Source organism: Peromyscus californicus, unplaced genomic scaffold, assembly GCF_007827085.1.
Source record: "Peromyscus californicus insignis strain IS unplaced genomic scaffold, ASM782708v3 Scaffold_20__1_contigs__length_68692818, whole genome shotgun sequence".
NCBI lineage: Eukaryota > Metazoa > Chordata > Mammalia > Rodentia > Cricetidae > Peromyscus > Peromyscus californicus.
The window spans coordinates 11,959,512-11,972,681 of NW_026294503.1; the positions used below are offsets into that span (position 1 = coordinate 11,959,512).

General features: G+C 45.0%; 2 protein-coding genes across 19 annotated transcripts in view; one reads left to right on the forward strand and one right to left on the reverse strand.

Moving 5' to 3' along the window:
- The window catches only part of Sybu (syntabulin), a 107,030-nt gene that overhangs the window by 67,069 nt on the left and 26,791 nt on the right, over positions 1-13,170 (reverse strand). Inside the window, exons 1-3 of one of the 4 annotated variants that reach the window (XM_052747781.1) lie at positions 9,900-10,007; positions 6,078-6,158; positions 3,875-4,079 (exon numbers count right to left, since the gene is read on the reverse strand). In XM_052747781.1, coding sequence (XP_052603741.1) covers positions 3,875-4,079; positions 6,078-6,101 — 229 coding nt within the window. In that variant the 5' untranslated portion in view covers positions 6,102-6,158; positions 9,900-10,007. Of the gene's footprint in view, positions 1-3,874; positions 4,083-6,077; positions 6,159-9,899; positions 10,008-13,170 lie in introns of those variants that run through there. The other 3 variants (XM_052747780.1, XM_052747783.1, XM_052747782.1) reach the window with 3 other exon arrangements.
- The window catches only part of LOC128116485 (nonsense-mediated mRNA decay factor SMG5-like), a 122,577-nt gene continuing 119,472 nt past the window's right edge, over positions 10,066-13,170 (forward strand). For 4 of the 15 annotated variants that reach the window (XM_052747760.1, XM_052747768.1, XM_052747774.1 and 1 more), the window contains exon 1: positions 11,328-11,580. The gene's annotated coding sequence lies outside the window, so the exon portion shown is untranslated. Of the gene's footprint in view, positions 10,172-10,192; positions 10,863-11,327; positions 11,581-11,601; positions 11,867-13,170 lie in introns of those variants that run through there. The other 11 variants (XM_052747763.1, XM_052747771.1, XM_052747773.1 and 8 more) reach the window with 7 other exon arrangements.

The window sequence follows — 13,170 nt, forward strand, 5'->3', positions numbered from 1 at the left end:
ACAACAACAAAAGCCCCAAACCAAAAACAAAAGAGGCCATGAATTTGAAAGCGCAAAGAAGGGTATATGGGAGGAATGGCAGGGAGGAAAGGGAAAGGGTTAATGATGACATTATATTATAATATCAAAAAATAAAATAACAGATTTGAAGAATTAAAATAAATAAATAAAAACAGCACCCCCTCTACCCCTGCAAAAAGGGAGGGAAAAAAATAAATAGAAGCCTAGATTCAGTGGGCTACATTCAAAACACAAATAGCCATTGTGGGCTTTACCACTTCTTATGGGCATGTTAGAAACAAGGAAGACGACCTGGGCAGAGGGATGGTGATGCTCTGCCAAAATCATGTTCTCAATGAGACAAAACCCTGGCTTGAGTAGAACAGCAGCACATGAAAGCAGGTGTTGTATTCCCACTAACAATATTAACTGTACGTCTTGTGTATTATTTACATAAGGCTAAGAACCCACAATATTCTATTTGTAGTATACAAAATAAGGCCTGGCCTTAGCTGTCTCCAACTGCAGTCAAAGCCTAAGACAGGATATGGACTGTTCCAAAGGGTCTACTTTAGCTCTGGAATGATGTCCATATATGAAGACATCCATGTGCTGATGAAATGCAAAGCACATACTCATCCTCAGTGACTCCGCCTCCAAGCAGCCACTCAGAGAAAAAGCTCTTTGGGGACACACCCCAAATGATTGGGGAAAGGTCACACACATTTCCTTCCCTCCAAAATGAGATAGACACAACCTGCAAATTAGCATATTTTTATCCAGCCATTAAATGCTCCTTTGCCAAGGCTCCCCTGGAAGGAAAGGAGGATGACAGTGGAGTCCAGGAGGGAAAAGAGACCCTAGGTAAAGGTGAGCAGGTCACTTTGGAAATGGTGTCAGACTTTTAATTTTATTGATCAACAAAATTAGTAGAAAACATATAGTAGGCATAAAGAAAACACTAACAGAGTTCTCATTGTTTTGTCAAAGTATAAGGACTATCTGCTATGAAACTTTTTATATTAATGATAGGAATGTCAGTCTATCAAAAGAAGGGATAATCTTTTATATTAAGTAACTTTAGCTCTATATAAATTTATTATCCTGTAAATTTATTATCTTTTAAAATTTGAATATTTTAGAACCGATAATGCTCTTTGCAATTAATGCTTCTGATACCACACTTAGGAAAAAGAAAAATGTAATTTTCAAGTTAAATCTCAGAAAGGACATTTGAGTGACACCTTCCTCTGTATTTTCAGTTCCAGATTTTAGAATTTCTTTAACTCCCCATGGTCCCTTCGTAGTACTGAATGTAAGAGCTCATAAGGAACAAATACTAATGTTGAGAGGCTCATACATGGCTGACCACTGTAAGTGGTCTGGTTTCATATGGGCAGATAATGGCATATTCAAACCTGTGTCAACATTGGTGCTTGTTGTCTGGTATAACTGCTGTGACTAGGTCATATATATATTCTGGCCTCAGTATTCCAGTGTCTGGGTTGAAATCAGCTATTCCCCCTGCTGGCTGGACATGTTTTACATTCTTTACCTCACTGCCTTCGGCTTTAGTGTTCCCCATAGAACCAAACCCATTTATTTTCCACCCGCTGACTGACCTCCTGAAGCATCATTAACATGCCCCCAAAGGCCTTGCTGCTGTCAATTTCAGTCAGTTCAGGATTCAAAAGCCTTTGTAGAGCTCATCAGTGCTCTGCAGGAAAGGAACTTAAGACAGGGAAAGGCATCAGACCCTAACCTTGGGGAATTGCCAGTACAGGACGCTGGGGAAAAATGAGGGAGGGATTCAGGAGTGGAAGGAATCCTATCTGGAGATGAGGCGCAAGGCTAAGGATTGAAAAGCTGGTTTGTGGATACCCATAATTATATGTGTCTGCCACTCAATTCTCAGCCAGTTAATGGCAGAAAGATCAATATCTCCTTTCGATTTTCATGTCTACCATTATGGTCTTCATGAGAGACAGGTCTTCGGGGAAGAAGGTATGATTCTGGAAATGGGTATGGGAGAGACAAGACTCATAATCAAAATGAACAGTTTCATTGGTTTGCTTTTATATTTTGTAAAATACATTTGTTCACTTTTCTGTTGTTTTGACTAACTACTTAGCTTCTGACAAACACTCACCTTGAATCAGTCACAGAGAATGCTAGTATGTGAAAAGGCTATCAGGAATAAGTCTGGAGTCCAGTTATACACACAAAGCTGGAAGTCATGCCCCATCCATGCTCATCAGAGTGAGCTCCGAACTCTACAATGGTGTTCAAATAAACAACCATGGGGCCACTAGCTTTACGGTCATCCTCTTCATCTCAGGAGAGTATCACACAGCCACAAGTGAGTTTTCTTTTAACTAGATTTGTTCATTCAAATGGAAGGAAATACATTTCAGAATAAAACATGGTGATATCTTTGTTTTAGAATGAAGGAAAGGATTTGAAGCTTCACAGGGGAACAGCATTTAAACAGTAGATGGCTACATTTCTAAAATATAACATATATACAAAATAGGATCATCTTGTGAATGAAGGCCATAAGGTCAAAGTTGCATTCATCAAGAAAGTACAATTTCTGCTTTACACATAGTGGAATGCTCAGCCCTGCTAAGTTAGAACATTGGTTATAGCATACAGATCCACTTACCCCTCTTACACATGTTCTTTTAGTAAGTTTGAAAAATTTGTGCATTACAAAACATCCTTATTGTAATAAGACAGTCAATACTTTAAATTTCATCCAAATTTCCTTAGAAAAGACCCATGTCCTTTTAAGTTACAGGCCTCAGTACCACAGGGGCTGTCCACTGGAACCAGCAGCATTTGAGAAACAGTGTGGTATTCATAAAGGATGCTTCTGACTTAAAAACAACAAAAAACAAAACAAAACAAAAAAACCCTCTTCATTGTGTGTTGGAGAGACAGCTGTATTCATGACATTAAGAACCATCAGAAATTAAAGCTCTCCATAAGCCAGGCTCTACACTAGGGATAGCCTTAGGTGAGCCTCCCAGCAACTCTATCCATAATACAAATAACCCAAATCCAAAATGCTATAACATGTGTGACTTTTTAAGTAATGAAATAGGCCATCAGCTATGGGTGGAGAAAAATGAACGCCTAAGTTCATGTAACAGATTACATATAAAAGGTAGGCACATTAAATATCTGGGCTATGTGTATGAAGTGTGTATGAAACATTAATTAATTCTGTGTTTAGATTTTGCTCCTACCCCCAATCTATTTCTCTCTGCAAATACTCCAAAAATTTGAGAACTCTGAAACAGCAAACATTTCTGATAAGGAATCCTCAACCAGTATTTATTGTCCCATTTTATTGCTGTAACAACTAAGGTTTACCAAGCTTAAGCAACCTAATCAAGATCACACAGCCTCTAAGTGGTAGGTCTGGGATTCCAGCCCACCTTGGGAATCAGGTCTGGCTGGTAATAAGCCTGTGTTCTTCCCCCACTACACTACAGGGCCAGGCCTGCAGCATAGTTCTCCTTGGTCTTGACTTCGTTAGAAGTTATTTTATTTGGGGTATTTCATAATCAAAAGTACATGGAGTTATAGAGATTGCTAGTATAAAACCCAAACTAATATAATTTTTAGATTCAATTATAGAACACACTTTAAAGGTATAGAAAGAAGAAGTTGAATTTTACATTCTGAATCATAAGAAATTGAACTGGGCTCAACCATAGGAAACTGTTGTATTGGTATCTTACAACAGCCAGAAAGGGTCACCGCACATGTTGTGGTGGTTGGCGAAGTGCCTAGCTGTAGCTTCGAGGATCAGCCACAGTCTGCAGGTCACATCTTCCTGCCATGGACGCCCACAGTGCTACTGTACCTGAACAGAAGCTGTTGCTGCTGATTGTCCTCGCTGAGCGTCCAGAACTGCTGGGGTTGAACTCCCGGCTCTCTTCCTCAGAAAAGGGAGACTCGGAGGCCGGGGAAACCTTGTTCTGCTGCTGTTGAGGCAGATGCGGCCGCAGAATCAAGCGGGGAATCCGGCTCCTGGAAATCTCCTTCTCCTGATGCTGCACCCTCTGCTCCTTCTCCAAATTGGAAAGCCAAAAGAAAGCAATCATTTTCTCTTTGCTCCTGCAAGGCTCGGTTTCTGAGAGGTCATATTTCTGAGCACCGAGCCCTCCCAGAACAGACAAGCAGTCTGTACCTCAGTTGCTGAAACTAAGCTCCCAAGCCTTGCCTTTCGATCCCATAAATAGCACAAGTGCAAGTCTACAAGCCTCTCTCTCTCTCTCTCTCTCTCTCTCTCTCTCTCTCACACACACACACACACACACACACACACACACACACACACACACACACACACACGAGAGAGAGAGAGAGAGAGAGAGAGAGAGAGAGAGAGAGAGAGAGAGAGAGAGAGAACACTCATCAGCATAAGCGCCATCCATCCCACACCTCCACGCCATTCCTGCCTCACCTTCTCATCCTGTCTTTTTCCATCACATTCAAGCCCGAGGGTCTCGAAGGCTCTGTGTCACTCACAGTGCACCCCAGCTTTTTGGTTTTTCCCTTTAGATTCTTGTGTTATGCCTGAACTAGGTAACAATTTCACTTCTGTTTTTCTGTCTCCTCACCAACTAGATAATGGATCATACACACTTATCTTTAAACTCCCTCCTCTTCCGGACAGGGTCTTAATTATTCATTAATATCCTGGTACACAAGGCTGGCTGCCAACAGAAAAGCAAACACATCCAATACCCAGGAAAATGGCTCCACCTTTTACATCACATCTAGCTTTTGTTTTTTTCCAACAGGACAACCATGAGAAGAAAATTTTCTTTATTTAAAAATGCATGTCTAATATCTTGCCATGCTTTGGCTTTAAAACATGAATACGGAGTATATTTTTGACAGTGTTTTCCATGTAAAAGTCCCCTTTCTTAATAGCCAAGATGACTCAGTAGATAAAGGTACTTAGTCAAGTCAGCCAACCTGAGCTTAACCCCTGGGACCCACATGGTGGAGGAAGAGGACTGCAAGTTTTTTTCTGACTTCTACACATGCTGTGACACCCACACTGCCTCCCCACACAAATAAATAAACATAATACAAATCAAGTTCTGTCTCCACCATTAGCTCATTTAATGGATCCTTACACCTCAATCTTCAACACAGACACTTATTCAAGTTCATCTGAACAGATGGGGAAGCTGAGGCTGGAAGAGGCAAAGGCTGTACATCATCTAGAAGAGAACTTCAGACCAGTTTTCAGGGTCACCACTACTCCGCCTTGTTACACTAGATTCCCAGGAAGAGCTTTTTATGCAAAAATTCCACAGCTCCTTCCAACCTCTGTAACTGAAGGAAGGCTTTGGCTTAAGTAGCAGATGCCATTTCCCAACATGACCTCCTACTTGTTTCCACAGCTTACCAGGAAGGGTCAAGGCCAAAGCGAACACCTCTGGGAGGCCTCCACAGGGAAAACCCCCTGCAGCCCGGAACCTGGCTCAGGCATCCATGCCATCCTGGTGCTGCATCCAAGCCACACCCAGACTCTGGATCTGTCCAGCCCATCAGTCACCCAGCAGGTATCCCACGCCAACCACTCTGCTTGGCATACTGCAGACTCTTGAGCTGGGTCACTGTCACGCTGCAGTCTTTATTTCTCAGTCACGAATACACCAAATTCCCTTTGCATTATCACACACATATACACACAGGCAAACACACGACACCCGCTAAAAGCTTCCACCTCAAGTCACATCTTCAGGAGCTAGGATTAACCCTCTAAACCCAATCTTTTAAATCCTCATATTAATCCCCCAAATCTCTTCCTGGAGTGCCACCTCCCCATCTGTTACATCCCATCACCATCGGATGACCCTGGGCTTCCCTGCTGTCTCCAGTGCCTACTCTCCCACCCCCCCCCCCACCCCCCATTGCTTGGACTCTGAACACCAGGGTCCATTTCTCACCTGGCTCTCTCCTAGGCAGGCTATACCCACCTTGTCTTCTTCTACTGAAAGCCCCCTCGGACCCTGTCACCGTGCCCGCACACCGGGTCCCCCCCTTACCTTGCTCTCCCGGAGGGGCCCCATCTCGCCGCTGCCTGCCGGCTCCCCGCGCCGCCGCCGCCGCCTTCCAGGAGGAGGCACCTGTGAGCACCGAGCGAAGGAGGAGACTGTGTGAGCCCCGGGCTGCGAGCGGCCGCAGCAGCAGCGGGTCCGCCGCGTCCCCGCCAGCGGTCGCGCTCGGCTCCGAGGGCGCGCCCGCCGCCCCGCCCCGCCCCGCCGGACACGTGGTGCCGCCGCTCGCGGGCCGCTCGGGAGGCGCCTCCCGGTCGCCGCCTTCACCTGCGGCCCCGGGAACAGCTGCCTGGCACCTCCGGGAGCCTCACCCACCAGGTCGCCCGCCACGTCCCGCTCTCAGCGCCCCTCCCTTGCAAGCCTAGCCCGACCCACTGCGGGCAGACTGAGGCTTCTTCGCAGCATCGCCAGCCCCGGAGTGTCCCCATCTTTTTTTTTTTTTTTTTTTGCACCTGGTCTGGGATGGGCAAGGGGTGCAAGTTGGATGGAGAAGGTGAGAAAAGCTGCGACACCCGAGGGCCAAGATGGAGAAATTGGGAAAGTCACCCTCCCCACTCGCTGTCCCTCTGTGACCTCTAGGTTTTAAGTCAACATATGATTCTCTACCATGGCCTCGCCCGAGGGAGGTGGGGCGCGCATACCCTGGTCCAGAAACCCAGGCAAACCAATGCTGCAGGACTGACACAGCATCTGGGTTGCAGGACTTCCTTCCAAGGCTGCGGTTCTCCTTGGAGGAATTTGCGTCAGAAGGGCCTAAGGTGGTAGTGAAACCCAGCTGACACCAGGAGGCAGGAGCCCAGCGCCCATACCCAGGCTTTTTAACCGAGCACACAGCCCCATGCCCAGCTCTACAACTGCTCCCTGACTACACAGTGAAGAAGGCCCTGATATAGACTGTAGAGGGGACAGGACACCTGTACTGGGGAACCAAGATGAAGGCAGCACGTCAGTCCTTCCAAGCAGAGACCCTTCTTCAAATTCGTCTTGGTGAACATGGGGGATAATAATACCCACTCGAAGGCAGCTGGGAGGGGTAAAGAAGGAAAACAAAGTAGCTGTATCCAACTGACAAAGCAGACCGTTCCCAAGGGCAGCTAGGTCAGGTTTAGGTGATCCAATATCTGCACGTGTCTTTTATATGACAGGCAGAAGAAAGCATTTGTGGTGTAGCCAAATATGTTTAAAAAGCTCAAAATGTCTCTGAGGAGGACAGAAGAGTTGATAGCCTTGCTATGCTCACTCAGGTCTTACCTGGTGATAGATTTAAACTTGTAAAATGACTTACACACCCTCTACTCAGAGGTAGAGAATATTCTAGGTAGCAATGTGAGTGGTGAACCATCTCAACACCCTAGGGTCCTGTGTGCAAGGATTGTGATTAATGGTGATGTAGTACAATTTCCACTATCTTGTTTGTATTCTTTTGAGTACCAACTCTGAAACCCAGGAATGCCTGAGTTCCCAGAGATCCTGAAGTGGGAGGATTAGTGGAATCAATTGGTTGGCTTCTTAAAACCCCAAGAGATTGTATTCCACAAATCCTGATCCCCTTTCTATCTACTTAACAGAGACATAATCTTAGGACTCTCTGGGGGAGAAGAGGTGATTAATTCATCCTTTCTATACCCACAACTGTCTTAACTATGGACCTCACCAAGGTACAGCCCAAGAGAGCTCATATAATTTATTATTTCTAAATTTATGTGCCAGAGTTTGTAAATGGTGAGCTAGAAATGCACTGTAGACATCAAGAGTTGCTTCTGCACTCCCTACCAAGAACTGAAAATTGGTTGCAGGGACCTAACAGCTGAAACTGTCCACAGCGTTATTCAAATCGGAATCTCAGGGGGCAGTTCTGACGTCATCCAAACCCCTCTTCTTCTACCGTGACCAGTGTCACTATTCCTAGTGACTGAAGCCTCACGTCTGCCTACCTGCTCACAGGACTTGCACATGACCACTCCTGTGCACCATTTATCCTCCTTATCGTCATTTGCAGTCTAACTTGCTCTGAGTTATTTCAGTAGTGGGCCAGCTGGAGCTTTTCTGCTTCCAGTCTCTCACCCATATTCTTTTCTAACCAACTAGTTCATTTTATTTTTTCATCCACAAAGCTTTCATGGAAAACAAATTGGTGTATTTATTTATTTATTTTGGTAGTGCTGGAGAATAAGGCCTTGTGTCTGCTAAGTAAGCACTCCTGAGCAAATCCTTGGCCCCTTTATGCAAAGCTAAGTCAAATCATACTTCTCCATTAACCTCATTAATGACTCACTGTTTTCTAGCAGGTAGTGTTCAGAGCCCCCCTCCCCTCAAGATGGCACCAAGGCCTTTCAAGCTCTGGATGCTGTGTTTGCCTCTCCTCCTCTACAGGTGCTCCCTGCCCTCGCACATCCCCTAAGCCTGCTGCTCTTGCTCTCTCCACAAATGGTTGTTGTTCAAATCCTAGTCCTTCAGTTCTCCGGAGGTTTCGTGTTCTTTTCCCTCCAGACTTTTGCACACTACTGGTCCCCCTGTTTATGGTTCTTGCATTCTACCCACCCATCCTCCTCCATTCTGAAAGACAGTAAGTTTAATTTTAGACAGCTTCTTCCAGGAAACCTCCCGAGCCCCCCCAGGCCACCTGTGCTTACCCTAGGAGAACTGTTGTTATGATCCTATTTCAGAACTGCCCACTCACTTCACCAGGGATTGTAGGCAGTGCCTGGCACTATATGTCTTCCATGCAGTAGCAGCAATGCATAACTACCAAATGAATGAATGCCTAAATGAATGAGTTCCACAACCCCATACAGGGCCCACTGGTACAGGATGAAGAACACGGATACAACTTGTGTTTAGCAGATGACTCAGATAAAGCTGCCTCCAATGTGTCTTTGTATTTAATGGTGGGATGTGTGCCTAAAAAATCCAACATGTGTTCAGCGAAAGCTTCTACTGCAGAAGTGCAGGCACTGAGAGGCTGTGCAGTAGCCTCGCTGTCGCCATAGCAACCTTACCGAGGGAAAGTCTGATGGTTTACTGTTCAGATGCCTCTTGGCTCTGTAGTTTTGGAAACCAAGCCTGTTTTTCTGCTGTTCTAAAAGGCAAGTTTTACAAATAATCATATCTTCATTGCCTTTAATTTCATTGAAGTGTTTCTCATGTCATTAGGAGAAATTTAACATTTGGCTATAGCATCAAAGAGATTTAATCTAATATTGTTTAAGCTATTCATCTCTCATCTGCCTATCATTATGCACCATTTTTATTTTATACTTAAGTACTTATTGTCTTCTTTTGTAATTTTGTGGCATTTTCTTGAAGAAGAAAATGTTTCTTGGATATTTAGAAAATATCAAGCAATTGATAATATCAAGCAATTGATATTTTCTAAAGGCTTGAACCCTTAGATGTTTTAAATAATATACCTGCCCAGACCTGGCAAGAAATATAGGAGATCACATGTTATGGATTGGGAGGAAAACAAAGTCTCTATACTTACTTCCCAGATCTAGGGATTCTTTATGTGAAATTTGGAATTACATGATCTGTATTTTTTAATATGCAGAGAACTTTACAATTTTCAGAGCCCTCTCACCTAATATAATCTTACACGAGTCTCACAAAAATCCTGTGACATGTAAGTGGCCAGCTGCTGAGGTCAGATGAGTGTTAAAGAACAGGTTTTCATTGACAGAGACCCCCACCTCCCCCAGACTGCAAACTTCATAGAAAAGACAATACAGATGCACTGCCAAAGAGAAACATTTGCACTATGCAATCTCCACACCTCCCAGTCCTACGCATTCCCTCTCCCTCACATCTCACCTGCGTATGCTGGGGCTGTCTTGGACTCAATCAGGGCTGACAAAGCACCGTCTCCTAATCCTATCAGCTGTGCGAGCAAGCGCTGCTGTCTCTCAGTGACCCGATGTTGGGTGATCTGCACAGCAACAAGGAGCAGCTGACGTGTTTTACAACACGTCATGAAGAAAAGAAACTGCATTCTGGGGCATCCTGGGATTTTTTTTTGTGGTGGGGTGGAGACCCATGTTTTTCTTACCAGGGAGAGAGCTGCCTGTTTTCCTGTAAGAGCTTGTGTGAGTGACCCACCCTCCTCTTATTGTATGCGTGTTATTGTTAAGCTATGGTTAAGGTATTTAGATGCTGTAAACTGTAATGGCTAGGATTATGCAAGATCACTCCCTGAGGAGGGGGCCCAGAGAGTACTTGGGGCAGAGAGGGGAGTGGGTAACCTGAGGCAGTGTGGAATGAACATTCATTGGGTTTGGAGTGTGCCAATTATCTAGGCTCTGCAAATGAGTTTTCAGTTAGAGATGCTTTTAAGTGACGAACAGAAATTACATCAAAGTCCAGGTGAAGAGGACTGGCAGAGGTTTGGGCCTAGGGACTTTGAGGCATGGAGGATGTATTTTTCTGCCTGTCTAATGGGGAATCAGATGTAAGTTAGTGTCTCAAACCACACTATCTGGCGTCTGTGGCCTTTTGTTCATTTGTGAGAACAGGGTAAGAAACTAGCCAAAACATAGGAACAGTGACTGCATTAAAAAAAAAAAGGGGGACCACAGGGTGGGTCAAGCAGGTGTATACTGTTTGGGAAAGTGGACTAAAATGGTTGAAAATCTGATACCTGGAACGGCTGTGTATAAAGCTGGGCATCCAGGTAGGAGAGGCCGAGTCTGGACATTTCCCTAATGAACTGCCTCCGATGACTAGACAGTACGTGGACCTCGAAGATTGACTGAAAGGGCACAGGAAATCATCTGTGAGGTAGGCACCGGAAGGCCTAAAGCCAGATGTTGAATTCTGGGCCTGAGGGAGAAGTACCTTCTGGTCCTAAGAGATTGGAGGTATGAGAAGGGCAGTGGCGAGTCCCCTGACCCAGCAGCAAAGCTTTCTAGAAAGGAGGTGAGGGGAAGATGACCAGACACTTCTGTCAGGTACCTACCTCATCTAGGAGCCCTGAGGATTGGTTCAGCACCCGTATCAGTCTAGGCTTAGAAAAGGCATTTATAATGTCTTCTCAGAAAGCTATAGCTAGATCTGAGTTATATTACTAATTTGTTTTCCATAATATAGTTTATGTCTATGACTTTGTACTTTTCCCACCATCAACTTTCTAGTAAACACCCTTTTAAAAATAATTGTTTTTTTTTCTTCTGCTAGAAGATTGGGGGGCGGGGGGGGGGGAGGGTTGATTTTGAAATGTCTACTCAAAAAGACAGCGTTGTTGCAAAACCGAACAGAGCGCCGCTAGCGGCCAACTGCTATGACAGCAGTTGCAGGAGCCGCCGGAGTTAGGGGAGCTGTTTGCAGGCCTGAGGGACAGGGAAGGAGATGGGAGCTTGGGGTTCCGAAGAGCATGCAGAGCCAAGCACACCTCTGCCGGGTTAGAGCTGAGGGCAATCTTGATTGCTGCTTCATTCCTGAAACCCGCCGTACCATTGTTCTCAAGCAGTTTTCTCCATTCCTGTCATCATGTGACCTAGTGAGTAACCGCACAGCTTCGCTGTGACCTTTCTCCTCTCCAAGCTACGGCAGGAAAATTTGTAAGAAAATAAACCTAGAAACTGGGAATCTGTCCTGTGTTGTCTCAACTCTCCATGGGTCTCCTTTCGCCACTTCTGGAATTTAATGCTATTTAATCAAAGGAAAATTGCCTTTGAAAGGAGATAACTTTCCTATCAGCTTTACAGGGACTGAGATGACATCATCCAAGAAAACGGGCAAATGAAAGACTAAAGATGTTCATTATTATTTCTTTGGCCTAACAGGTATGATCCCATGGTTTTTCTGTTAGCTTTCCTTTTCTTCTGTTTTTTTTCAAGCGTATTTATTGAACATCAAAACAGTATCAGAATGAGAATAAAATTTTCAGTAACCTCTTTCATTTGGGGGTCTGTTGATGCCGTGTTACCATAAGCTGGAATGCCCCTTGTTTTCCCAAGAAGTTGATCCCCTCCTCTTGTCCTCTGATTGGGCAGTGATCTGAGATGTGCTTCTCAGGCCTGCTTACCATCCTCCACCCCCACCCTCACCCCCACCCCCCACACACAGACAAGCAGTTGGGGCTACTGCTGGGAAGCCTGGAAGCTCCTCCATGGCTTCCTAACCCCAGCCCTGGTGATAATTGTAGTATATGAAATTTTAAAATGAATGGCCTGGTAGAGAATTAGTGAAACTAAGACCGGATAAATGACCTTGAATTAGGGGCCCAGAGAAAAACACCTGTGTCTATTTTTCCATTAAGAAGCCCAGCTACTGGCTGGCCTCACTGTGGCGCTCATCCGAGAGCCAGCAGGAGAGTGAAATGAGTTTCCTCGTCTGCATAGAGGTTTGTGATGAGTAGTAAATGAAAGATACAAGGGCCTGAATCTCAGAGCCCTGGACTCCAGTCAGTTGTGTGCCTGGTTCTGACTGTGCACCTCATAGGAACTGTTTAAGGACTCCCCTCGGACCCAGCATGGTGTAAGTGCAGCTTACCAGTTAATGTCTGTGAACAAATTAAGTTCTCTCAGCTTCATTTTCACACCTATAAAATAGACTTAATAATAGTAATTAGCTTGTAATGCTGTTAGAAGGATTAGACAAGTCTAGTGTTTAAGCCTAGCATATGGTTACAGCTTCCTAGATAGCCTGTCTCCCTCCATCAGACCGTTCTAACTACCATTGCTGCTTCCTGTTTGCTTGATCTCGTCTTAAACGTCTTCATTTTTACCAAAGGGGAAGACCTTTTCCTTACCATCGATTGCCACACATAAAGAATGAAGTGGAATTTCACATTAGAAAAGAGATTGATAAGCGCGTCCTACCAACGTCTGATTAAAAAAGGGTTAAATAGAAGGGATGCCGAAAGGCCACACCCCAGTCACCCACCCATCCTCTCATCCATCTGTGGTTATTGCTGTTCCTACTCTGAGCTAGGATCTCCTGTTCTTTGGGGTCTAACCGAAGGGAGGGCATAACCATGACATACCTTTCGGGATGTTGATGGTGTATCAGATAGATGCCAAAGGGGCTGGCCAGAATTTAAGTTAGGCTGGGATCTGAGGTGATCAGGCACACATTTTGAGATGAG